At 61.6% G+C, this 24,795-nt stretch overlaps 2 protein-coding genes across 3 annotated transcripts; both read right to left on the reverse strand.

Annotated features, from left to right (window-relative positions):
• Positions 1-2,861: 2,861 nt before the first annotated feature.
• Positions 2,862-18,470, reverse strand: TFEB (transcription factor EB). 2 transcript variants are annotated; one of them, XM_068995880.1, is made up of 9 exons: positions 18,096-18,470; positions 7,633-7,877; positions 7,308-7,562; positions 7,145-7,225; positions 6,434-6,554; positions 6,218-6,274; positions 5,766-5,841; positions 5,493-5,640; positions 2,862-5,189 (listed from the first exon to the last, which is right to left on the reverse strand). In XM_068995880.1, exons 2-9 carry the CDS (start codon positions 7,825-7,827, stop codon positions 4,749-4,751), a joined length of 1,374 nt encoding a protein of 457 aa, XP_068851981.1. In that variant the 5' UTR covers positions 7,828-7,877; positions 18,096-18,470; the 3' UTR covers positions 2,862-4,748. The 2 variants fall into 2 exon arrangements, with proteins under 2 accessions (XP_068851981.1, XP_068851982.1); XM_068995881.1 differs by lacking the exon at positions 18,096-18,470 and adding an exon at positions 14,558-14,622.
• Positions 18,471-20,008: 1,538 nt separating this feature from the next.
• Positions 20,009-23,693, reverse strand: LOC138098903 (pepsin B-like). The gene is made up of 9 exons (XM_068995810.1): positions 23,617-23,693; positions 22,702-22,852; positions 22,182-22,299; positions 21,899-22,017; positions 21,169-21,368; positions 20,871-20,993; positions 20,650-20,794; positions 20,327-20,425; positions 20,009-20,161 (listed from the first exon to the last, which is right to left on the reverse strand). Exons 1-9 carry the CDS (start codon positions 23,670-23,672, stop codon positions 20,009-20,011), a joined length of 1,164 nt encoding a protein of 387 aa, XP_068851911.1. The 5' UTR covers positions 23,673-23,693.
• Positions 23,694-24,795: the final 1,102 nt, after the last annotated feature.

Genomic DNA, 24,795 nt, shown 5'->3' on the forward strand with positions numbered 1-24,795 from the left:
CAAAAAGCCATCCCTTCCTCCTGACCTCATCCCAAGCGTTGCCACAACAACCCTGGGAGAGACGGCGGCGGGGCCGAGGGTTTGGGCTTCAGGTGGGGAAGGAGCAGCAGGAGCAGCTGAGAGAGGGCTCCGAGAGAGCCAGCAAGGAAATGAAGGGAATGAAACTCAGCCTGAGGCAGGGAACGGCTTCCAGATCACAGGGCTGGGCTGGCCCGTGCCGGGGGTGCCACAGGGCCACGTGGGGATGAGTTCAGGGAGGCCAGGATTTGGGGTGAAACCCCTTGATTTTCCCACTCCCCTTGCAGCTCTCTGCTGCTCTCCTGCTCAAATACCCAGGGCTTGGCCCAGCACCTCCAGAGATGCTGAGGGAGTGAATCCACTTGGCTCGTGCTCATTCCTTCTTCCTTCGGGATCAAGCCCATCCTCTGTTACATTAAAGATTATTTTTCTCTCCCCAAGAAAACTTTCTGCAGAAAACTCTCTGGGATTTTGAGAAACAACTTGAAATGAGGATTTGTGAGGGGGCTGGAGAAACAACTTGCCACGAGCACTTGTGAGAGGGTTGGAGACACATCCAAAGGCCGGTGCAGGGACACCTTCCATTATCCCAGGCTGTTCCAAGCCCTGTCCAGCCTGGCCTCGGACACTGCCAGGGATCCAGGGGCAGCCACAGCTTCTCTGGGCACCCTGTGCCAGGGCCTGCCCACCCTCACAGCCAGGAATTCCTTCCCAATATCCCATCTATCCCTGCCCTCTGGAACTGGGAAGCCATTCCCTGTGTCCTGTCCCTCCATCCCTTGTCCCCAGTCCCTCTCCAGCTCTCCTGGAGCCCCTTTAGGCCCTGCCAGGGGCTCTGAGCTCTCCCTGGATCCTTTTCCTCTCCAGGTGAACACCCCCAGCTCTCCCAGCCTGGCTCCAGAGGGGCTCCAGCCCTCGGAGCATCCTTGGTGCCTCCTCCGGATTTGCTCCCCCAGCTCCACATCCTTGTGCTGTCGGACCCAAAGCTGGAGGCAGCTCTGCGGGTGGGGTCCCACCTGAGCAGGGCTGCGGATGGACGGACGGACGGACGGATGGATGGATGGATGGATGGATGGATGGATGGATGGATGGATGGATTTGGGGGCTGAGAGCCCAAATCGCCGTGTCCAGGACTCGGAGCACCGCAGAGCCCCGGGGGAGCGCCCCGCTCCCGTTCCCGTTCCCGTTCCCGTTCCCGTTCCCGGGAGCCGGCGGGGCTCGGGCCGCGCCTCCCGCCCAGCCCCGGCTCCTCCGCAACCTTCGGGCTCTCTCTTGTGGCTGCTCAGCCCCGCTGCAGCCTCTTCGCTCCCGTCCCGACCCTCCCGGAGCCCGCGGCCACCGCGCCCGGCCCCGTGTCCCCCGCCGGGGTCTCGTCCACCCGCTCGCGATGTCCCCAATCCTTCCTCTTCCCATGGGATCAGCCCCAGCGCTGGGAAAAGCACCACGGGCGGCGTGGGACCGGCGCTGGGACAGCGGCCGGGACCCTCCCGGTGCGGTGGCTGCCGTGCTGTGCCCATCCCGCGGCTCTGTCCCTCCATCCCAGTCCATCCCAGTCCGTCCCAGTCCGTCCCCGCAGGCAGAGCCCGGCACTAACCCATCACCCCCAGCCAGCGCTCCCTCCCTTTTCTCTCCCACTCGCAGCCTTGACACCGTTTTTTTTCCGTGGGTGGCTCCCAGACTGTAATTAAGAGCCTCCTCTCCCGTCTCCACGGCCGCTGTGGAAGCCAAGGAAACCCCCTTTCGTCCTCTCTCTCCTTTATAATTTTATTTTTCCCCCCGCCCTCCCCTCTCCCTCCGGCACATAAAGCGATGACAGTGCTCCGAGCCGGGGTCTTTTGCATTTCTGAGTTGGTTCTGTTAATTGGAAGGAGGGTTAAGAATCTGCAAGGTCGTTTCAATCTCCATCTGACCTTCAGAGTAATCCTCTATGCCAACACCAGAGCATGTCATTAAAATGAGGCCCCTCTTCCATATCCCGGCATCCCTTTATTCTCTCCTTGTGCACATTAATTGCTCATAAGTTGATTTGATCTCCCTATTCTGCAAGAAGTAAATTGCCCTCTTATTTCGCCATTTTCATCCTGTTTTCTTAATTAGGCCCTTAAAAATCTCTAGGGCCTCAGCCGGGCCGCAGGCCTCATCCTGGGAATAAATTTTGATCTCAGCCTGATAAAGAGTGAGCAAACCCCGAGCTGGAACAATGTCGTGGGCTCCCCTCCCTCCCTGCACGCTATTCTCCTGACATGAAAAGGCTATCAGTTTTTCTCTGTGTTAATATAGGAAATAATTCACACTTCAGGCGTTGTTCTCTATTTAGTGTTCACACTCCCCTGATAAATCAAATCAGGGATTTTTTTTCTTTTTTCTTTTTTTTTTCCCCCTCTGAAGTGTCTGGAACCACTCTCTCCTTCTCTCCCCCCCCCCCCCCACCACCTTCGGCCTCTTCTCGCTCTTTTTTCCCCCCCTCCTTCTCCTTTTAATAAAGTTTCCAAGATTAGCCCCTGTGATTTTTCCAGCATGGGAAGTCTGTTTTAAGGTGGATTTTCTTGCTTGCTTTCCCCTCCTGGGTGTGTTTAACACCAGCACCGAGGGGAGTGGGAACCTGGCACGTGGCTGAGGGGCTGCAGACGAGGTGTGGGATGAGTTTTGCCAGGCACAGGCTCAGCAGGACACTTTGTAAGTAGATTTTTCCTCTTGCACTGGGCAGGAGAGTCCCCAAAACCTGCCTGGACCAGCCCCCAGAGGGGTTTGGCAGCACCCTGAGGTGATGCAGATCCAGTCCTCCACCCAGGACAAAGAAGAAGCTGCCACGCTCCAGGATGTTGTAAATAAATATATTTTTAATGATTCTTCTTCCATCCCAGTTCATTCTTTTTATACATTTATTTATAAAACAGTAGTAAAATTTTTTAATCAGAGCACAGTGCATTAAAAAAAAACAAAAAACAAACAAAAAAAACAAACAAACAAAAAAAAAACAAAAAAAAGAAAAAGAAAAACAAACAAAACTCCCAAAAAGATTAAAAAAATAGTAATTATAATCCACAACTGCTTACTCACAGCCAGGGGAGACATCTCGTGCTGAGCAGTGGCCAGGCCTTGCCCACAGGTGCCCAAGGGCATCCTAAAGCCACAATAATCCCAATTTCCTGTGGGATTTCGTGTGCCTGCCCCTTCTGGAGGGTGCAGAGCCGTGGCTCTCCCACACCCACAGGTCCCCAGCTCGGCCAGGGCTGACCCCGGCAGGGACAATTCTCTTTCCAGGCACTGATGGCAGCACACAAAGGGTGCCAAGGCCTCCTGTGAACATCCCCAGCCCCTCCAGCTCAGAGCCCAGAGCCCCTCTCTGCTCACCCAGTGTCCCCTCGGGTCCCTTCCCGCTCCCTGCCCTGCTCCAGGGCCACTCCAACTCCTCCTCCCTCTTCCTCCCCACCTTCCTCACTTCCCCGCACCCTCACGTCCCACAGGCCCCTCTCTGGGGCTGTCCCCCACTTCCAACCCCAAATCCAGCCACCACGGGGCATCTTTGTCCCCTCCAGGTCATCCAGGTCCAGGACGGGGGGCACCCAGTGACCCCCAGCCCCACACGGGCACCCCCAGCCCGGGGTGGGGGGATGATGGCCAAGGGGTCTCCTCTCCCCAGCTCCCCTCCTCTCCCTCAATAAATCCATGGAGTGTTTTCCCTGGGAACAGCACTTCCCTGCCCTTCCCAGCTCCCCCTCAGCCTCCAGCTGGGATGGAGGAGTCGGGACATGAGTCAGAGACCCAAAGCAGCTCCCCAGTACGGACCAGTCCTGGCTGGGGAACGAGCTGGTGACACTGGGAAGAGAAACAAGCCCCGAATTCCAAGCAGGTCAGGTTTGGCAGCTGGCACAAACCATCCCCTGGTCAGAGCCCGGACCTGCACGCCCACACGGGGCAGGACTCTCAAGAAGGATCCCCAAAAAGCCAAGTGTAAAAACCCTTTTATCCTTCCAGGAAGGAGCCAGGGCTCGGTGCCATGGGACAGGGACACTGCGGGGACACCTCGAGGAGGCTCAGGGTCACCTGGCACCTTTGCCCAGAGGTTTTGGGGTGGTGGGTGCTGCTCCACAAAGTGGGGGTGACAGCAGGGGGTTGGTGGAGCATCAAACCCCCCCCAAACCCAGGTGTTGTGGGTGCCTTCAACACCCACCTGCAGACAGCACCCCGGGTGCCGTATTAACGAACGTGCACCAATTAACGCCTTGTCACCCTTCTGCGACCCCGGAGGCAGCGGGTGCTCCCAGGAAGGAGGAACTGGATGGACTGGGAAGCATCCAGGGGCTGGGGATGACTCCGTGGGGATGAAGGATCCCAGAGCAAGACGCCAAACCAGACACAAAGCTCGCAGCATCGTCCCTCTGCTCCCGGGGGCTCGAGGCTCCGAGGCACCACCCCAGGGGAAGGGGGTGAGGCCAGGAAGGTTCTGCTGAAAGGCAAAGCAGCCGAGATCTCGCTGCCAGGCTGTGGAATCTCGCAGTCAGGCCAACGCCACAGCAAAGCCAGGAAGGTCCATTCCCGCTCCTGGCAAAAAGAAGCTGCGAAAGACACGGCGGCACCCGGCGGGCCCGACCCGAGCCCCCGTTGCATAGAGAAATTACTCCTGGGAAGATTCAAGTGCATGGCAGGACGGGCTCCTGCTGCTGGGAGTGTCCTGGGACTTGCCCACCCAAAGCTGGCGCTGCAGCCCTCGCCCCAGCAGCTCCCCATCACAGCATGTCCGCGTCCTCCATGCTGAAGCTGCTGCGGCGACTGCTGGCCTTGGAGGCCTCCGGGGACATGGCCGAGAACAAGGGGTCAGAGGCCAGGGGCAGCATCGTGTCCTGCATCAGCATCAAGTCCAGCTCCTTCTTGGATAGGGATGGGAAGGAAGCGCTGTGGCCGGGCTCCAGGCTGTCCGGGAAGCCCTGGGAGCCGTCATCGAAGCTCAGGCTGTGGGTAAAGTCCAGCTGGTGATAGGGAGACTGCGGCGGCGCGGGCAGCGCCGGCTGCGGCTGCGATTCGGGGTCTGGGGGTGCCAGCAGTGGCTCCAGGGTGCCCTCGTCCCCGCTGGCTTCTTGCTTGACCACCTGCTGAGCCAGCTCGGCCACGTTGACGCCCGAGGGCGAGGAGGTGGGCAGCCCGTGGACGCGTGCCTGCATCTCCAGCTCCTGCCAAGGGGACACAGCGGGGCTTTGGTGGGGGTGTCACACTCGGGGACACGGCACGGGGACGTTTATGGAGGTGGCAGGGACTGAGAAGCTCCCAGGCAAGCAGCCCATGGAAGATGCACGGTGATCCATGCAAAGCTCAGCACGCTCCGACACCAGGTTTGCCTCAAGACTTTGCTCCTGGTTGCTTCCCAGCCAAAAAAGGCAGGAGACTCCCCCTGGCCATGCCCTCGGTGGGACAGGAGTGAGGGGCTGGTGGGGCTGGGGTGGAGCAGAGGGAGGGCAGAGCCCAGGGAAGCTCACCTGGATGCGGAGCAGCAGCTGCTTGTTGGTCATCTCCAGGCGCCGCGAGTGATTCTCCAGGTCCCGGGACCTCTGCAGGTCCTTCTGCATCCTCTTGATGTAGTCCACGGACGCCTTCAGGATCGTCCCTTTGTTCCAGCGCACGTCCCTGTCACCCGGGATGGGAAAAGAGATGGACCTGGATGCCAGCAGCATGGCCCCTCACCCCTGCTCCACCAAAAAGCCCCCAGTGATCCCAGTGATCCCAGTCCAGCAGGAGCCAGGGATACGTACAGGTCGTTGGCCTTGGGGATCAGCATTCCCAGCTCCTTGATGCGGTCGTTGATGTTGAACCTTCGCCGCCTCTCGACTGCGGGTGAGAGGAGAGGGGTGGAAGTGAGGGGGCAGCAGGAGCAGGGGATGCTCCGTGTCACACGTGTCCCTCATGCCCCACATCCCACTGTCGTGCCCCAGCCAGACCCTGAGGAACTGGGGAGCTCAGGATGAGGAACCTCAGGAGCCACCCCTGCTCCACCCCTGGCCCAGCAGGTCTGAGCTTCCCCCAGGAGGACAGCGAGGTGGCTCCTGTACCCCACTTTGCCAGGAAGGAGGGGCTCAGGGGGTCTTTCCTGAGGGTCAGCTGGGATGGGAAGGGGGATACAGCTCAGAGAAAGCAGGAACGAGGATGAGGAGTGATGGGAAAATGGCTGTGGGGTCAGGAGAGGGGAAGGCAGAGCTGAACTCACTCAGGTTGTGATTGTCTTTCTTCTGGCGCTCTTTGGCCAGGGCTCGGCTCTCGGCATCTGCAAGAGACCCCCCGATGTCACCGCGAGGGGACGAGGCTGCACCTCACCCCACGAGCATCCCGGGCTGGCACTGGAGCCCCCATACCCCCGTGGGGACAGGGCAGCCCCAGTTTTGTCACTTGCTGTCACCCTGCCCGCTCTGGGGCCGGGACGCACCTGTGAGTTCTCTCTTCTGGGTGAGGTCGGCGGGACAGGAGCTGCTGGTGACACCAACGAGCGACGCCGTCACCTGGGGGTCCCCACTGTAGACATTCATGTGACTGCTGGACATGGGCAGCTGGAAAGCAGAGGGACAGCTGGGTCAGCTGCAGGCAGGGCTGGGGACCGGGATCCAGCCCAGCTGGGATGGGAGTGCACAGCCTGGGCAGGTGGAATTGTCCTCCCAGCTCCTTAAAGCAGCTTTCATCAAAGAAAACAGGACTTCAAAGGGCACAGCTGATCCCCTCCCATGGCCAACATCTAAAACAGGGCAGATGAATCACATCTGAGAAGGGCTGGGCAGGATGAATCCCACTGGGAGGCCCAAGCTGCCACATGGATCTGACCCGGGACACGGTGCTGCTCTGGGGAAGCTCCTGCCTGGGAAACCTCTCCCGGCTCTGCCATCTCCCCACCCCTGGTCTCTCCCCGTGCCTTTCTCCTGCCTCTCCAGCTTTTTAAAAGGGTTCCCAGTTGTCCTCAAGGGGGAAAAAAAGCTGGAGGATTGATTCTTGTGGGTGTTGCTGCCTCCAGGGACAAGATTGGCTTGGGTGCCACCAAGGGGATGCAGGGATGTGGCAGAAAGTCCCCTCTGTGCCACCTCCATCCCTCCAAGGACAGGGCTGTGGGACCCCCAGGTCCGGTCCCTTCCTGTCACCCCTCACTCACCGTGTTGGGCATGTGGACTTCGGGGTTCATGTAGCCCAAAACGTCATCCAGGCGCATGATGTCATCGATGACCTCATCAAACTGAAAAGGAAAAGGACAATTGGGCTCCTCTGCCCTTCCCAGCACCTGGTGTGTCCCCAGCAGCCCGGTGACACCCCCTCACCTCCCGCTCGGGGTTGGAGCCGATGTTGAGCATGGCCATGGGGCTGTTGGGAGCGCTGTTGCCCGCCGAGGAGGACAGGACGTGGCCGGGCCGGACGCCGGGGGACGCGGCCGGGGGTGGCTTGGGAGAGTGGCTGGCAGGGCTGACGTGGGCAGCGAACTTGTTCCCGTAGGTTTCGGAGAGATAAGCCTGGACCTTCTTGTCCCGAGACTTCTGCAGGTGGTAGGTGGTGGGGTTCTCCAGGTAGGACTGGACCTGCGGGGACAAAACCCATCAGGGACCCCGCGGGCTGTCCCACACCCGGGCAGGGGGGACACCACGGTACCTTGAGGACCTCTCCGGGCACGGGCGGAGGGGACTGGAAGTGGACGGGGGTGTTGATGGCGGGGCTGGAGGCCACGGGCATGCGCTGCTGCTGCATGTAGTTCATCATCATCTGCTGCTGCACCCGCTCCCGCTCCGCTTCCTGCTGCGCCTGCTGCTTCATCAGCTCCATCCGCAGCCCGATGCGCGACGCCATGGTGAGACGCCGGGCCGGGAGCCACGAGCCCGCCTGGCACCGAGGTCACCCTGCGAGGAGGACACGGCACGTCACCGACAGCCTTGCCCAGCGGGGAAACTGAGGCACGAGGAAGGAGGAGAAATCCCAGAGCGCCCACACTGGATGGTGACTGATGCAGGAGGATCATCCCAGCGCTGGTGCTGCTGTCCCAGAGCAGGAGGACCAGGTCCCAGCACCCAGCCTGGCTGTAGGAGCCCCCACCAGCTGCCTACTTACAGAAAACAGGGGTGGGAAAGTCAAAAGCACCCCTGGGAAGATCCTGAGAAGGGCGACAGCTGAGAATGAGGATGAGGAAGGGTGGCCAGAGCTGAGACTGACAAGGAGAGTGGGGGAAATTAGGGCCTGGCAGGAAGGACGAGCCGGGAACCCCGACGGAGCAGCCAGGACCCCGCGCCGCGCACTCACCCCGGAGCCACTTCCCAAACACCGCAGCGACGGCAGAACCCAGAGCGAGCCCGGCAGCGAAAGGGAAAGAGAAAGCGAGGGAAGAGCAGGAAGAAAAGGCCGGCGGGTGCCAGGAGCCGGGGGCAGCTTTAACCCCCAGCCCGGCCGTGCCCGAGCCCGGCTCCGGCGCGGGGCGAACAAGGCGGGCTCTGTGCGGGGCCGGCACGCGAGCGCGGGGACGGGGGGGACCGCAGCGGCCCCCGGCCGGCACAGACCGGCCCTTGTTCCCCCGGACAAAGGGGACGGCGGCCCGCGGAGGGCGGGGGATGCCGGGGCACGGGGAGCCGCCCCAGCCACCGCCGCCAGGGCTTTTTCCACGGGGCCGCTTTCCCACGCGGGGCCGGGATGCGGGAGGTGCCTTAAGGGATGCGGGTCTGGAGCGCGGCATCGCAGGGAAGCGGAGCACGGGAGGCAAAGGAAAAGCTGCGAGGGGAAGAGGCAGGAGGGGAAAACCAGACAGATCTGGGGGGGGGGGGTTTGCTGTTTAAATGCGAGGTGGGATCAGAGACGGAGGGGCCGCGGCGGTGACGGCCACGCAGAGCCGGTGCCACGCGCTACCCGGAGGGGAAATTAAATCAAGGCAGCACGGACGGCAACGCGATTACACAGCTCAAGAGCAGCTATTGAGCGGCGAGGGGAAGGGAATTAATTAGCCATGGTGGCCTGTCCGAAGGGGGATGGGAGCCCGGAGCCTGGGCCAGCGATCCACCGGAGCTTCGTTAAGGGGGATGTGCAAACAGCCCGAGAGGAGGGCACGGGGGGTGGTGCCGGGATGAGAAACAGCAGAACCCTGGAAAAGACCCCAGTGAGAGCCCACAGAGGATGGAACAAAGCTGAACTAAGGGGGAAACCCAGAGCTGATGCCCACGGGGGATGTACAACCCCAAACACGAAGGGAAGGGCGAGAGGCTTTTCTCAGGAAGGGCTGGCACTCGTGGGAGCTCGAGGGTGTCACGGGAAGGGTGCCGAGGCACAGCCGCCCACAACACAGCACCCACTGAGCCCTGCTGGCCCCGGAGCCAAAAGCTCCCCAAGAAGAGCTGCAGAAGATGAGGAGGAAGATGGGGAAGGGTGGCGAGAGCTGGGCTTGGTGAGGAGAGGGGGGAAATTAGGTCAGGTTTAAAATAACCCCTTTGGTTCTGCTTGGCTTCTCCCCCACCCCCCAAAACGCTGAGCAGCTTCTGCTTTCGCTCTGAGTCAGCTCCAGCAGGAGGGCGGCAGCGGGACAGGATGGGGACCCGGGGCCCACGTCCCACCCTGGGGACACATCCCAGCCTCCCCTGGTCCATCTCCAGAAGAGCAATGGAATGGCAGCTCCATCCTGTTATTCCTGCGAGGGCACCCAGAGGTTCTCCCACTGAGCCGGATTCCAGCACCAGCAGGAGCCCCAAACTGGTCCCTACTGGAAGGAGACCCTGGCGAGGCTCATCCTGGTGCACAGGGAGGCACAGCAGTGGTGGGAGGCCCAGGGTGGGAGATGGAGCAGCTGGGAAGGGGATGGAGGGGCTGAAGGGGAGGGAAAAGCTGGATGATCCCAGCCCCTCTCCACACCCCAAATCCACTTTTCCCGTCTGGAGAAACGCAGGACACGGGGCTGTCCAGGCTCCAGCCGTGCTCCATCAGCACCCCCCAACCCCACAGCGGGGCCGGAGCCAGGGAATGCATCTCCCTCCCAAATATCTCTGCCGCTACTCAGCACCACGGTTATTTCTGGCCCTTCCTTGCTCTCTCTCTGGGGGTGTTATTTCAGCAAGAACCCAGCGTCCCGGGATGGCACTCAGGGGTGGCTCCAGCTGGAGGATCCCCAGAGCTGCCCCAACCCTTCCCTCAGCCCCCTCAGGACTTCGCACAGCCCCGAGCTGACCCTCAGCCCTGCGCTGACAGTGACAGCCGGCGGTGGCACGGGGGCGGCTGCTCAGCAACCGCTGGGACGTGCTGGAGGGACATTGGGTGCTGGAGGGACATCGGGTGCTGGAGGGACATCGGGTGCTGCCCCGCAACGCCGGGGGCCGGGCTGGTGACAGACCCACTGCCCGAGCTGGCAGGGGGCCCCCAGGGCCACCTGAAGGGACACAACACCTGGAGAAGCCACAGCAGCGTGCCCAGGCTCAGGTGTGGGTGAGAAATCCAAGCTGCCGGCAGGCGTTTTCCAGATTTAGCCCCGGGGATCGCGTTACCCTCCCAGGGGAGGGGGCACCGTCCTGCCCTCCTGGCACGGCCACAGCACCCCCTGCGAGTGCCACACGCCTCCTTCTGCCACCCCTCTGAGCAGGGGGAGCGATGCCCTGCCGGGCTGAGAACCCCCAAACTCACGGCGCCAGGCAGCGCTGCCCAGCCCCGCTCCCTCCCGTGTTTGATTTGCCGGTCGATCGTGGCCGTTTATGAGCGGAAAAATCAATCAGCAAAAATCAAATCAGCAGCTCCAGGCGGGAGCGGGGACCCCCGGGGGAAGGAGGGGGAACAGGGCAGGCATCATCCACCCACCCAAACCCCGCTCTGGGCTGGTACCTGAGGGGCAGTGGAAAGGAAAAGGAGAAGAAAGAAGTGAAAACAGCTTCGCTGCTCGCCACGGGCCGGTCCAGCCTTCCCTTCCTTCCTTCCTTCCTTCCTCGTTTCTCGTTTTCAAACGCCAGGGGGTGGGGACAGACACGGGGGTGGCAGGGAGGGAGCACAGGGGGACCCCAGCCCGGGTAGGCACAGCTGGGTCCAGACAGCCCTGAGCCCAGGGTTTGCTCCAGGAGCACCCGATGTCACCCAGCTGCCACCCCACGGGCACCCACAAAGCCACCCCACGTGTGGGGACGGGCTCTGCTGTGACCCCGCTGTGTGGGGACAGGGGGACAGTGAGGCAGGGGTTACCTGGGTGCAGAGCAGAGGGGCTGGGGGACCCTGCAGGTGCCAGGGCCAGCAGGTCACAGCTCCTCCGTGCTCTGGGCCAGCCCCGTGTTCCTCATTTTCAGCGGCCACGCGGGGAGGGGGGGAAGTTGCAAAAAAAAAACCCCCTCCAAACCTGCTTGTTTTTGTCACAGGAGTGAGCAACAGGGCTGAGAAAAAGCGTGGAAAAATTGATGCAGCCACTGCCACCGGGGCACAGGAGCCAGGGCTGGGTCTGTCCCAAGGGGGTGCAGGGACACCTCTATAAATACAGGGGGGCAAAAGCTGTCCCTTGTCACTCCAGGGGATGTGGCACGTAGGGATCCCTCACCCCCCGTGTGCCCGGAGTGGGTGCAGAGTAAGCACCTGGATTACAGGTGGAAAAGAGGCTGGAAAAGACGAAGTTTAGGGAAGACGACAAGAAAGATGGAGAGAGAAAAGGGCCTGGAGCACCAGCACACAGGGCAGGGAGAGATGGGATATTGGGATAAAATTCCTCCCCGTGAGAGTGAGGAGGGGCTGGCACAGGGTGCCCAGAGAAGCTGTAGCTTCCCCTGGATCCCTGGAAGTGTCCAAAGCCAGGTTGGAGCAGCCTGGGATGGTGGGAGGTGTCCCTGCCCATGGAACGTGCGGAGCTTTCAGGTCCCCAAGCATTCTGTGATTAATTACACAGCCCAGCAGCACGGGGGAGTCCCTCCAGCACTCCCAGCCGGTCCCCAGCAGGATGGCAGTGCCACAACAAGGACACGGTGCTGGGCACACCCCAAGGCTGCTCTGCACCAGAGGATCTGCTCTGATCCTCTGCTCCCTGGACACAGAGGGAGATGCAGGCCAGGAACGCAGCTGGACCCACCTGTCCCTGCCCAGCTGGGCCCAGCCTCGTGGCCACCACTCAGGGCACTCACCCAGACTTGGCAAGGCCACCACGGGGGTGACTGATGCCGTGACAGGGCACCCACAGTGCCAGGGCTCAGCGAGAATCCTTCATCTTCCCGGGAAGGATTTGGGGTGGGCAGCGCCAGGAAGGAGCTGCAGGATGGGGGTCTCAGGAAGGATTTGGGGTGGGCAGCACCAGGAAGGAGCTGCGGGATGAGGGTCTCAGGAAGGATTTGGGGTGGGCAGCGCCAGGAAGGAGCTGCGGGATGGGGGTCTCAGGAAGGATTTGGGGTGGGCAGCCTCAGGAAGGAGCTGCAGGATGGGGGTCTCAGGAGAGGATTTGGGGTGGGCAGCCCCAGGAAGGAGCTGCGGGATGAGGGTCTCAGGAAGGATTTGGGGTGGGCAGCACCAGGAAGGAGCTGCGGGATGGGGGTCTCAGGAAGGATTTGGGGTGGGCAGCGCCAGGAAGGAGCTGCAGGATGGGGGTCTCAGGAAGGATTTGGGGTGGGCAGTGCCAGGAAGGAGCTGCAGGATGGGGGTCTCAGGAAGGATTTGGGGTGGGCAGCACCAGGAAGGAGCTGCAGGATGGGGGTCTCAGGAAGGATTTGGGGTGGGCAGCGCCAGGAAGGAGCTGCAGGATGGGGGTCTCAGGAGAGGATTTGGGGTGGGCAGCCCCAGGAAGGAGCTGCAGGATGGGGGTCTCAGGAAAGGACTCCTCCCCACAAACAGGGACATCAGGCAGTAGGGCCATCCTCGGCAACCCTCATCCAACACCAACGCTGACCGTGAGGTCAGACTGGACACTCCAGAGATCCCATCCAGCCTCTGCAATGAGGAAAACAGGAGGAAAACCCCATTTCCAGCCCCAGCAAGCAGCAGTGCCCTCCCCACCACCCACCCAGGAGCCGTATGGGGCAGCTGGACGGGACTGAGTTCCTGGGATCCCTGGGAACCATCCCAGCCCCATCCAGAGGCTCCTTCCCTGCGCTCAGAGCACGCGGCCCTGAAAGGGAGAAGGAGCAGGCAAAGGAGGGGCTTGGCAGAGCCACGCCGGGGTCAGTTGACAGCAGCAGCGAGAGCCTGAGTCACCGGGACTGTTTTTAGCCCCGGCATCTCAGCAACGTGGAGCGGGACGTTGTTAACAGGCGCTGGGTCAGAGGCCAAATGTTTTCCCTGCCCCGAGTTAAACACCGTGCCTGGAAAAGGCCGAGGGATCCGGCATGGGAAAAACATTACCGGGGCTGGCCCAAAACACCCAGGTAAGCCTGGCCCGCCCAGGAGGGGTCAGGGAATCGGTGGAGGGAGAAGCATCGGTCGCCGGTGCCACGCAGGGCTGCGTGTCCTTTGTCACGGCGTCGCTGAGTAAATGGGGTCCAGAAAAAGCCCCCTGGTTCTGGGGGTGCCGAGGCACGGCCAGGAGAACCATTATGGGGTTAATGGTACACACACAGCCTTGCTTCGGTGTCTCTCCACCCCAAAAGTTCTCTCTTCCACCCCAAAAAAACCCACCCAGATGAGGGATGGCTGCAGATCACGCTCACAGCTGGAGGCTGGCAACTCCAGGCCAGAGTTTGGGTGCCCGGGACCCCAAAACAGAGGGGCAGGACCCTCTAAAGCGGAGCAGGAGCTGCAGAGGCCTGATTGAAACATCACTGTCCGACTGACCGCGCTGGGAATTCACAGCCCCTGCCCCCTGCGCGGCCTCCCCCCCGCCTCCCCCGGCGGCAGCAATTAAAAATAAAAGTGCGAACGGGCAGGAGGATGGGCTGAGCCGCCAGCCCGGGCGCGGTGATTAATCAGCGCCCTATCGCGGGGACACAGGAGGGGACCGCGGTGACCTTGGAGGGGACGGGCAGGCTCCAGGTCCTGCTCCACATCCCGCTCGCTCCCTTCGGGAAAGGACAGAGCCGGGAGCGCAGCCCCGAAGGAAAAGCCCGGCTCGGGGTCAGTGCGGGCGGTTCGGGTGTCGGCTTTTTAAAATAACCGCGTACACGAGCACCCAGGGGAACCGGCGGGACAGCACATCCCGGGCCCCAGCTGGGATCCACGGAGCTGCGACAGCACCGCCACACACTCCAATATGCTAGAAACCATCCCAAAAAGTGGGGACGCTCGGCAAAACCAGCGCAGGAGCTCCACGCGCCCCAAGCTCGCGGTGCCACCTGCCACCAGCACCAGGTGCAAGGTGACAGCGGCCACCCCGTGCCCCCCTGCCAGTGCCAGAGGCACTCCCAGCGCCGCCTCCATCCCTCCTCCCTCCCTCCCTGCGAGCTCCATGCTGCTGGAAGGAGGTAATATTTATAAATACGCCGTGTCCAGCCCCCAGCGCCCGGCCCGGAGGCTCGGTGGAGGCAGAGCCCGTGCAAACCATCCCAGGGCCGGCAGCCCCAGGAATAAACAAAGTGGGGACAGCCCATGGGCTCCCAAAGCAGCCCAGCGCTCGCCATCCCCCCGCCCCGGGCAGCACCTCTCGTGCCCGGCCAGCGCCGCTTACCCGCTCGGGAGAGATTTGTGCCGTCCCCTCCTTTCTGCCAGGCTCAGCCCGGCACTTTCCTGCTCCGTGAAGGTCAAACTGCTCTCTCGGGAGCCCCCGCTGCCAACCCAGCCCCTGGCCTGGCACGGTGCCGGCGCCACCGGGGCTGGTCCTGGCCACGGGCGCTGCCGCCTCTCCCGGGCACGTTGCGCCGGTTGGACCCGTGGAGGAGCCCAGAGGTTTTTCCCATCAGGCTGGGATTTCTCCTTCGCTTGGCCCAGGACCCAAAATACTCAGCCAAACCCGCTGGCACCTACTCCCTCCTCCCCTAGGAGCAGGGAAACGCTCCCCGTGCGTGCCAGGTGGCTGCAGCCCCCTCCTCATCTCCTCCAAAAAATCCCCACCCCGTGCGGCTCCCCCAAAATCCCGAGGACTCCTCCTGGGCAGGAGCCAGCGCTGCTGCCCTCGCTTGTCCCCGAGGCTCCAAGAACTCTCCTGGCCGTCCCCACACTGCTGGGAGTTTCAGGTTTATCCGGAATTTGCACCCATTTAAGCAAAGGAGGGGACCGAGGCAGAGCGCGGGGCGTGGGGAGTTTGTTCGGAGCCGAACGCACTCGGAGGAAAGGTGGCAAAACCCCGGGGGCGATTCATTAGAAGAGGCTTTAAAGATAAGGTGGCACAACCTGTGGGGACCGGGGATGTGGCACCGGGACACCCTGAGCCCTTCCCAGGTGATCGCACCCAACACCCGCTGCAAATCATCCCACGGTGCCCATCCCAAAGCTCCTGCTCCGGCTCTGCAGGACTGACCTCCCCAAAACACCCCGCAAAACCTCCCCTGGGTCTCCAGAGATGGAGCATCCCCCATTCCCGGTTTTCTCAGCCTTCCTGGAAGGCGAGGAGCAGGAGCCAGGGCCTCCCGGATTGCTGGGCTGACCATGTCAGGGGACCCCGTGCAGGCAAATCCGCACGGAAAACCGGCTCCAACCAAAAGCCAGGTGCCAGGAGGAGGGACACGAACTCGGAATGGATTAGGGAAGAGCCATCGGGGCTTTTCCTGGGCATGCCAGCAAGAGGAAAAAAAATCCCTGACCACGTAATCCCTGTGTGGTCAGGAAGAGATCACCCCCTCTTCCACCCTTCCAAGTGTCACAGCGCCGGTGACAACGACCACGGCTCATCCCGGGAATCACCGGTGTGATCCCAGCTGCATCCACACCGGGATCACGCAGCTTGGCAAAGCTCATGGAGGCGGTGGCACCACGGGAAGGCCACCACAGGGCGGTGACAGCACACCTGGCACCTCCGAGCACTCTCTGCTCTTTTATGGGGGAGTCAAACACCCAGCGCTGGCTCCTTGGGATCCTCCTGGGATCCCTGGGAACCTCCCAGAGCAAACAGGGGGTCTGGGAAGCTGTCATGGAACAGCCACCACCAGCACAGCTGCCACGATGCTGCCACAGGGACGTGTGGTGGCACTGCCAGGCCGCAGCCCCACGCCCAGGATGCCGCTGCTTCCCCCTGTCCACTTCCTCTTTGTCCGGGATACGGGATAACCCCACACAGGGCAGTTACAAAACAGCTCCCTTGGGGCGAGTCCAGCTTGAGGTGCCCTCTAAAACCACCCCAAAAACTCCAGCTGTCCCCAGGGGCGGAGCACAGAGGGGACAGGGATGTGGCAGCTCCGTCCCTCCTGTCTGCATCCCAGGAAAGGAGGGAGAAACAGCAATCCAGGGATGAGATCCCATCACATCAGACCCCCAGCTCCCCCCACTGCGACACAGGAGGATCCATGGCGAGCCAGAGGATGTTTTCCCTCTCAGCACGGTGGATTTTTTTGAGGGGAACACCCCCAGCGTGGCCTCCCCAGCCCCATTTCCCTGTTTGTTGTGCTGCTCGGGCCACCCCACCCTCGGCCCTGGGAATGTGCCCCCTGCTCCAATGATCCACCACATTATCCCGAGGGGCTCTTCCCGTTCCCCACAGCACTTCCAGGCAAACAGGGAACCGTGGGCGGGGCAGGGGGGACCAGGAACACACACGTGCCGCGAACTGGGCGCCGTGGAGCGTGGAAAAAGCAATAAAAGGCCTGGCTGGAATCACAGCTCCATCCCAAACACCCGGATGCTGGATGGCCCCGCTGCAGCCAGCTCCACCCCGGCGCAGTTTCCGACTGATAAGGGCGGGCAGGCCAGGCCGGCATCCCTCGGAAAACACGCAGGGCCAGCATCCCTCGGGAAGCAAACCCAGAATCCCTCAGGAAGCGAACCCAGCATCCCTGGGAAAACACCGGGCTCCCCTCCACGGGTCACCACGTGCTGGCCTGACCCACGGCCACCATCCCCACCCAAATCTGGGTGTGTTCCCAACTCCGGCCACCCCGATCCCCAAATTCCCACCGCTCCCCAGCACGGTTTTCCGCGCTGGATCCTTCCTGCAGCAGGTGAGCGAGCTCAGGCTGGGAGAAACCAGCCCCATTCCCAGCTCCGGCCGGAGCAGCCGTGCATGAAGCCAAGCAAACATGGCAGGGGAGTACAGAGGAAGGGGGGGGAAAGAAAAAATAACCCCCCCCAATCCGTCCCTTCGCTGCCTGCCGGACTCTGTTATATAAAAAACACCAACTCCCCCCATGCCCCAAGGGCTGGGAACGCGCAGGAGCGCCGGGATTCCTGGAAGCGGGCCCTGCTTTTCCCCGGACTTGCACCGGCTTATTTATTTATCTTAGAGGAGCACAATAACCACCAGATTTTCTTCGTGTCTCTACTTTTTTTTTTTGTTTGTTTTTTGGTTTTTTTTTTTTTTGTTTAAGGAAATTTCCCCCATCATCTGACTCCCCGAAGCTCTGGGGGCTACGTAATCCTTTCCTGCCTCGCGATTAATTCATGAATGTAATTAATCGGCCTCTGGAGGCTTGGGGCAGCCCCCTCTATGCCTCCCTAAATTCCCCGGGAGGGAGGGGACACACTGTGTGTCCTCTTGGTGACCCCCTAAAAGCCGTGTGACACGAGGTAGCCCAACTTTTCCCATCCTTTCAGACCCCAAAAAGGGTCCCACTTTGTGTTCCCCAAACCGGGGGGTGCCCGGGACCCCCCGAGCGCACCCCGGCTGTCCTGCAGCATCCGTGCCTCAGTTTCCCCACGCGCGGAGCACCGGGTTCGGGGGGGGTTCCCGATGGGAAAGGCGACCAGGGCAGGTCCCCTCGGGCTGCCGGGGGTCTCGCAGCCCCCCAGGACCGCCGGGTTTTGGGAGGGGGCACCGGGACGAGCTGCCGGAGACCCCCAAAACCCCCGCAATGCCAAGAGCAGCCGGGCTGGAGCTTCCCGGGGGCCGCTGCCGGGGGAGAGGAGAGGCACGGGGAGCAGGGGGGGGGGCGGTTATTATTTACAGCAAAATAAGGGGGAAAAGAGCAACTACGGGTTCAAAGCGCCCCGGGATGGCGCAGGAGGGGGGGAGAGCACCCCAACACCCCCATACCACCCCCACAAGGTGGGCTCCGAGCTGCACGGCTGCTGAGCCCCCCTCCCCGGGGACCCCCGGGACCCCTCGCCCCGGCACTCACCCGTGGGGAGCGGCGAAGGAAGCGAAGTGGTTCGGCTCCGCTCGGCTGCGCTCGGGTCTGCTCGGCCTCACTCGGCTGCTCTCGGCCCGGCTCGGTTCGGCTCCTCGGCTCTGTCCAGTTCAGCTCGGCCCCGGTTCGGCTGCGCTCGGTTTGGGCTCCTCGGCTCAGTTCGGCTCCACTCGGGCCGGCTCAGTTCGGCTTCTCGGCTCGGTTCGGCGGCGCTCGGGCCGGTTCGGCGGCGCTCGGCGCGGTTCGGTCGGGCTGCTCGGCTCGGCTCGGCGCAGTCCGGCCCGGTTCGGCTCGGCCCGGCCCGGCTCGGCCCCGTGCCGAGGGACGGCAGCAGCAGCGCCCGCCCGGCCCGGCGCGGCCCGTCCCGCTGCCCTCGCTCCGCTCCGCCGGCCCCGGGCACGCCGGGAGCTGCAGTCCGCGCCTGCCGGGACTTGTAGTCCCCGCCCGGGCCGCCGCCGGAGTTTGGGCTTGGTGCTTTCCTTCCTTGAAATGAGGGGCGTTCCTCCCCGAAAATGCTTCTTTTTCTCCCCGAAAGTGGGGGTTTCCACCCCAAAAACGGGTCAGGAGAGGAGGGATGGGGTGGGAGGTGAAGGCAGCGCTGCGATCGGGTTGTGCAGTCCCGTGAACCAGGATCCTGCGTCCCTTTTCTTCAGGAACACACGGGGACCATGGAGCTCCTTGTGCCAGGATCCCGCATCCCTTCGGGCCGGGGTCGTGCATCCCTTGCACCAGAAACACACGGGGATCATGGAGCTCCTTGCACCAGGATCCTGCATCCCTTCGGGCCGGGGTCGTGCATCCCTTGCACCAGGAACACACAGGGATCACGCAGCTCCTCGCTCCAGGATTTTCCCACTCCTTGCACCACGATTGTGCAGCTGGTTGTGGCCGTGGAGGGGGAGCAGTGACCTGCAAGGAGCTGCTCGAGGCACGGGGGGCTTTGCCCCCTCCCTACGGGTCCCTCAGGGACCGGGGGGTGCCAGGGGAGCTGTGCCAGGAGATTTGGGATGAGATGAACCGGGAAGAGGCGGCTGCAGCAGGAGGGGGCGGTGGGGACCCTGCCCAGCTGCAGACAGGGCGCTCCATGGCACCTCGAGTCCCCAGGTGACCCTGCCACCTCCCTGCCTGTGGCCACAGGATGGGGTTTTGGTGGCCAGGATCATCCTGCTGGCGGATTTGGCTGGAAACAGCAGATTTTTGGGGTGGTCACGTGCCACGGGCAATGTCCTGCATCTCCTGAGCATCACCCACACTGAACAGCCTCTGGTCATCCCTGGGCACCCTGCACTGTCCCAATCCATCTGACACCACATCCAGCAGCTCCTCTTGGGAGCATCCACTCATCCTAAGCCTCGGGCACCTCAAATCCCTCCTCCCTGCCCTCCTTGGAGGCTGCAGCCATGAGTTTTACCCCTGGAGAACAAACCCAGGGTGTTTTCCTCAGCTGGAGCGTCTTTGCACGACACTTTAATCCCTGATTTAATCCCTGATTTATTTGCAAATACACGTGGGCAAGTGCCCCTTGGGAAAAAAAAAAAAAAACCCAAGGAACCTGGAGCTGTTCACACGCAGCTCCTCGTTCCGCACATCCTGCTCCAAACTGGTTCCCGAAGCCTCCAGCCAGGGCTCAGCCCTGGAATCCTCAACCTGAGCACAGCCTGAAATTCTCCCACTCATCCCAGTTTCCCAGCCAGCTCCAGCAGGGATCTGGCTCCCATTAAAACCAAAAATAAAAGCCCCCAAATTTGTCATTGCCGCAATCCAGAAGCTGAGGGAATGCCTGGAAGCCTCGAGGGCGAGTTGGGTTCACAGTCCTTTATCCACAACTCATCACCACGCCCGGATCCCAGGGAGGAGAAGGTGTTCCAGGGGATAAAATCCCCCGTGGATGATGCTCAGCACCCCTAAGATGCCGTGGCAAAGCCCACTCTGTTGTTGGCCATGTCGAAGATGGAATAATACTGCCGGAGGAAGAGATTCCCGAGGATCCAGAGGGGCTGGCCGCTGGCAGAGGACACGTAGGTGCTCTCCACCCCCACGGTGCAAATGCCATCATTCTGGGGGGAAAAAGAGCCAATTCCAGCACAGGTCCCAAGCCAATTCCCTCCCCACAGCCACAGGCAGGCAGAGGAATCTCCGTGAAATGCGGTGTTGGGAAGAAACTCTGATTTTCTCCTGGGCAGAACTGGAAATTCCCACTGGGATGAGGAGATCCCACCTACCTGTAGGACGTAGACAGCGGGAGGCAGCGGTAACCAGGCTCCACCGATGGCAAAGTAGAGGATGGGCATTTCTGGGACAGAGCTGCAGTCAACCAGGAACTGCAGGAGAGGCAGAAAGGGGTCAGGACACCCAGGACTAGCACTGGCCTTTGTCCAGTGGTCACCACAGCCACGCTCCCGAAGGCTCAGCACAGCTCTGACAGTGCCAGACCCACTTTTACCGAATTATCCCATTTTTACCCCACAGCAGGGCTGCTCCAGGTCAGATATTTTGCTCCTGGGAGCCTTCAGAGCTCAGCACCATCCCCATCCTGCCCACCTACCCCGTAATCGCTCTGCTCTGCGCCCAGAGCCTGCAGCAGGGCTGGCAGGAACTGGCCTGGGATGGTCAGCAGGAACGTCCCAGTGTCCACAATCCCGTGACAGCCTCGGCTGCACCAACCAGTGACCGACAGCCCGATGGAGAACCTGAGGAAGCAGCAGGAAAAGGGTTGGGAAAGGTTTCCCACCCCAAACCCGCTGCGAGCCGTGGCGCAGCTCTTACCCCTCAATGCCGATCTTCCAGTACAATTCCTGGACCACGGGAGCCCATAAAACCTCCCCGGAGAACAGCTGGGGGTCAACCCCTCCCAGGATGACTTCCCCACCGTAATTATATGTCGGGTTGCTGGAAAGACACAAAATCAGCCCCAAAATCAGCTCCAAAATCAGGCCAAAATCTGAATTTGTGCTCTGTAGAAAGCGGTGGAGCACAGAGGGGTGTGGGGAGAAGGTGCGGATGGAGGGAAGGATGGATCCAGGCCGTGCCTGTGGAAAAAGGAGCTGCTGCCTGAGGGTCTCACCGGGAGAAGTAGAAGCTGAAGAGGGGTTTGCTGAGCTGGTCCTGCTGCAGCAAGTTCTGCAGGAAGGTGGGGAAGCCGCTGATGGCAACACCGGGGTAAGCCATGCCCAAAATCCCGTCAAAGCCCAGGTAATAGAAGGGTCTGCTGGGCTCATCCAGGCTCAGGCCGAACTCCTGGTTCCTGAGGATGATGTTCTGGATCTGGAGGGAGAGGGAAGATGCTGGGAGATGTCGGGGTTTGGTCGCAAAATTAAATCTGCACTGGGAGAGGCTGAGCTCTTCCCCGTCACCCATGGGGTCGGGAGCAGCCTGACTCCCAGTTCTGTCCCCTCACCCTTTTTATTCCACCAAAATACCCACAAACCCCATCTTGCCTCTTAAATCGGTTTAAAATCCCATTTTCAGTGCGTGCCAGTCTCGCACAGAACATTCCTTATCATCCCGGAAGGACAAAGCTCAGATGTACACAAAGCAAATCCTTGCAGCCAAAGATATCCCTCCCTTATCCCAGATCGGGGCTGGAAAGCCCAGAGGACCGGGAATGAGTTTGTTTGCAGATCCCAGTCTCGGAGTGAATTCATGCTGACACACCTTAAACTAATCAGGAACCAACCCCCAGAATAAAAAAGGTACTTTTAAGGTCCTCCCTGAGTTTTAACCTGAGCTTTTGACCCAACTGCACTGGTTTTTCCCTGGTGTGTCCGTGCACCAGCCCCTCAGGGGTCACTTACTGTCACAGTGTCACACCCCAGCACCACGGCCACGTCCCCAAACCCGTAGCTCAGGGTGTAGCTCACATCAGTGCCCAGGAAGGTGGAGGACAGGCTGTGGTTGAACCTGGCGTGGTCCCCTGCAGGGACAGAAGGTGACAGCCCCCAGGTGACAGCCCTGTCCCCACAGAGACAGGCTTCACAGGGGAAGGGCCATAAAACCGCTTTGGTGGCCCCAAACCCCCTCGGGTGGTGCTGGTTTCTCTGTCACAGCTCCCACGGGGGTCCCCCCAGGGGTGCTCACCGCAGGCTGGGCTCTGGCAGTAGGTGGAGGGCACCCACAGGTTGGCAGAGCCGGTGTCAAAGATCACCAGGAAATTCTGGGGAGGGGTCCCGATGCCGATCTCCCCGAAGTAGAAGGTCTGTGAGCAAGAACCTGGGTGGGTTTCTGTTCCTGCGTGGTTTTTTGAAGGAGGTTTCTGAACCCCAAACTGCTGCTCGTGGTCCTGGAGGGCACCAGAGCACAGAGAGGGACAATGATCTGCCCTGGACACGGAGCAGGAATGGTGGATCTGCCCTGGAACCATGAGCTCTGCTTTTTTCGGAGAAGGGATTTCCCTGTCCCAACTCCAGTTGATGCCTCCTGCCCTCCCAGCACCACCCAGCCTTCAGGGCCAGCCTAAACGCCCAAAAAAAACCCCTTCCCAAGGCCCTGAACTGGGGAGTGAGAGGGAACTGAGCCCCCACGGCAGCCAGGAAAGCCACGAAGGGCTCCCCAAAAAGCCGAGCCGGCTCAGAGGGGAAGGCAAAGCTTCAGCACTCACATCCAGGTGGTTCAGCAGAGGTTCGTAAGCCACGGCCCCTCCGAGCTGGAATTTCCTCCCCGGGTCCCCTCGCAGGTTGTTCAGGACCCCCTCGGGCAGCCCCTTCTCTCTCATCACCTCCTGCACGGACCTGCTCCTCCTCAGGGGGATCCTGTGGGGTGCAGAGATCCAGCTGTGCACCCCCTGTGCCAGGGGTGAGCCCCTCTCCTCGCCACACCACTCATCCTCGCCCCCATCCCGTCCCAGACCCCTCATCCTCAGCTCCAGACCCCTCATCCTCGCCCCCATCCTGTCCCCGACCCCTCATCCTCACCCTCACCCCAATCTTGTCCCCAGACCCCTCATCCTCACCCTCACCCCAATCTTGTCCCCAGACCCCTCATCCTCACCCCCATCCCGTCCCAGACCCCTCATCCTCACCCCAGATCCCTCATCCTCATCCCCATCCTGTCCCAGACCTCTCACCCCCAGACCCCTCATCCTCACCCTCACCCCAATCTTGTCCCCAGACCCCTCATCCTCACCCCAGACCCCTCATCCCCAGACCCCTCATCCTCACCCCAGACCCCAGTCTTGCCCCCAGACCCCTCATCCTCACCTCCATCCCGTCCCAGACCCCTCATCCTCAGACCCCTCACCCCAGACCCCTCATCCTCACCCCCACCCCCGTCCTGCCCCCAGACCCCTCATCCTCACCCCAATCTTGCCCCCAGACCCCTCACCCTCATCCCCAGACCCCTCACCCCGAGACCCCTCACCTTCACCCCAATCTTGCCCCCAGACCCCCGAGACCCCTCACCCTCACCCCAATCTTGCCCCCAAACCCCTCACCCTCACCCCCAGACCCCTCACCCCGAGACCCCTCACCCCAATCTTGCCCCCAGACCCCCTCACCCCACCCTGCCCCAGACCCACCTGAGCATCCCCTCCCCGAGCGGGAGGCACAGCAGGGCCAGCGCCAGCCCCCACATGTCGCCGGTGGTGGCGGTGGCTCGGTGGCCGCTCCGGGACGGGCACGAGGTGGGAATGGGCAGAGCCGTGCCCAGCTCCTTCCTCCTTCCCCCGGTGTCTGCTCCCACCCTCCTCTTTGTCACCACATCCACCCTGAATTCCCTCCTGACCCGGCTCTCGGGGCAGCGCCGCCGATACCGAGACCAAATACGGGACATCTGATAAAAAACAAAACGCGGTCGTTATCGCCGAGTTCAAGGCTTTTTCTCCCGCCTTCAGCCCAGCTCCAGCTTTCCGGAAAACAAAGGCAAAACCACACACCCTTCCCAGCAAATGGGAATTCCTGCTGCTGGCGTTCTGGGAATGAGCCGTGTTTGGGGTGCTGGCTGCTTCCGTCCAAGTTTTTGGGGATGGAATGATGCTCGGAATCTTCAGAAGCTCGGCAAGTTCCCTCCCCCCTCCTCCACAACCCCCCCCCCAAATTTCCCTGCCTTGGCCTGGACAGATCCTGCAGGGAGCAAAGGGGAGAGCAAAGATCGGCCGGGCCGTGGTCAGCCTCTGCCTGTGCCCTCCTGCCACCGCCACCCCGTTTCCAGCAGAAAGTTCCCATTCCAGAGGGAGGAGGATGAGGAGGAGGATGAGGAGGAGGAAGAGGAGGAGGAGGAATGCCCTTCCCTGCTGTCCGTGCCCACCCAATCTGTGTCTCAGCGCGCTCCTCAGCCTGTGTCAATATTTTGAACACCAAGCTTGGAGCGCTTCGTGTCCTTCCCCCGGGAAGCGACAGAGCTGTGAACGCACCTGAGAACGAGCCCCGGGGATAAAGAACTTCGAAGAAACGACCCTGGCTGCCGGGAAAGAGCGGGGTCACCCAACCTCCCCCCGCCCAGGGTGTTCCCCATCCCCTCCGGCCAATTCCTGATATTCCAGTGCAGTTTTCCCAGGCTGAACAGCCCCGCTCCAGGGTTGAGGGGTCATTCGGGTGTTGTGACTCGCCTCACAGCCTCAGAGAAACCACAGGGCTCTGTCAAACCTTTTCCAGCTGCAAGGAAGGTCCAGGGCTTCCCCGTGAGGGTTGCAGGTGGGCGCTGCCCATCCTTGGGGCTTTATCCCAGGGCCTGGAGCTTATCCCAGCACTTACCTTGC

Source organism: Aphelocoma coerulescens, chromosome 26 (assembly GCF_041296385.1).
Source record: "Aphelocoma coerulescens isolate FSJ_1873_10779 chromosome 26, UR_Acoe_1.0, whole genome shotgun sequence".
NCBI lineage: Eukaryota > Metazoa > Chordata > Aves > Passeriformes > Corvidae > Aphelocoma > Aphelocoma coerulescens.

Bases quoted from the DNA above. Each gene is read 5' to 3' on its own strand.
- TFEB (XM_068995880.1), bottom strand. From the start codon at position 7,827: ATGGCGTCGCGCATCGGGCTGCGGATGGAGCTGATGAAGCAGCAGGCG. The intron at 6,555-7,144 runs GTGAGTGAGGGG...TCTGCTTTCCAG, and splicing joins AAGTCCACATGCCCAACACG to CTGCCCATGTCCAGCAGTCA. The intron at 5,842-6,217 runs GTGAGTTCAGCT...TCTCACCCGCAG, and splicing joins GAAAGACAATCACAACCTGA to TCGAGAGGCGGCGAAGGTTC.
- LOC138098903 (XM_068995810.1), bottom strand. From the start codon at position 23,672: ATGTGGGGGCTGGCGCTGGCCCTGCTGTGCCTCCCGCTCGGGGAGGGG. The intron at 22,300-22,701 runs GTGAGTGCTGAA...TCTTGCTCACAG, and splicing joins CTCTGCTGAACCACCTGGAT to ACCTTCTACTTCGGGGAGAT. The intron at 22,018-22,181 runs GTGAGCACCCCT...CTGTCCCTGCAG, and splicing joins CTGCCAGAGCCCAGCCTGCG to GGGACCACGCCAGGTTCAAC.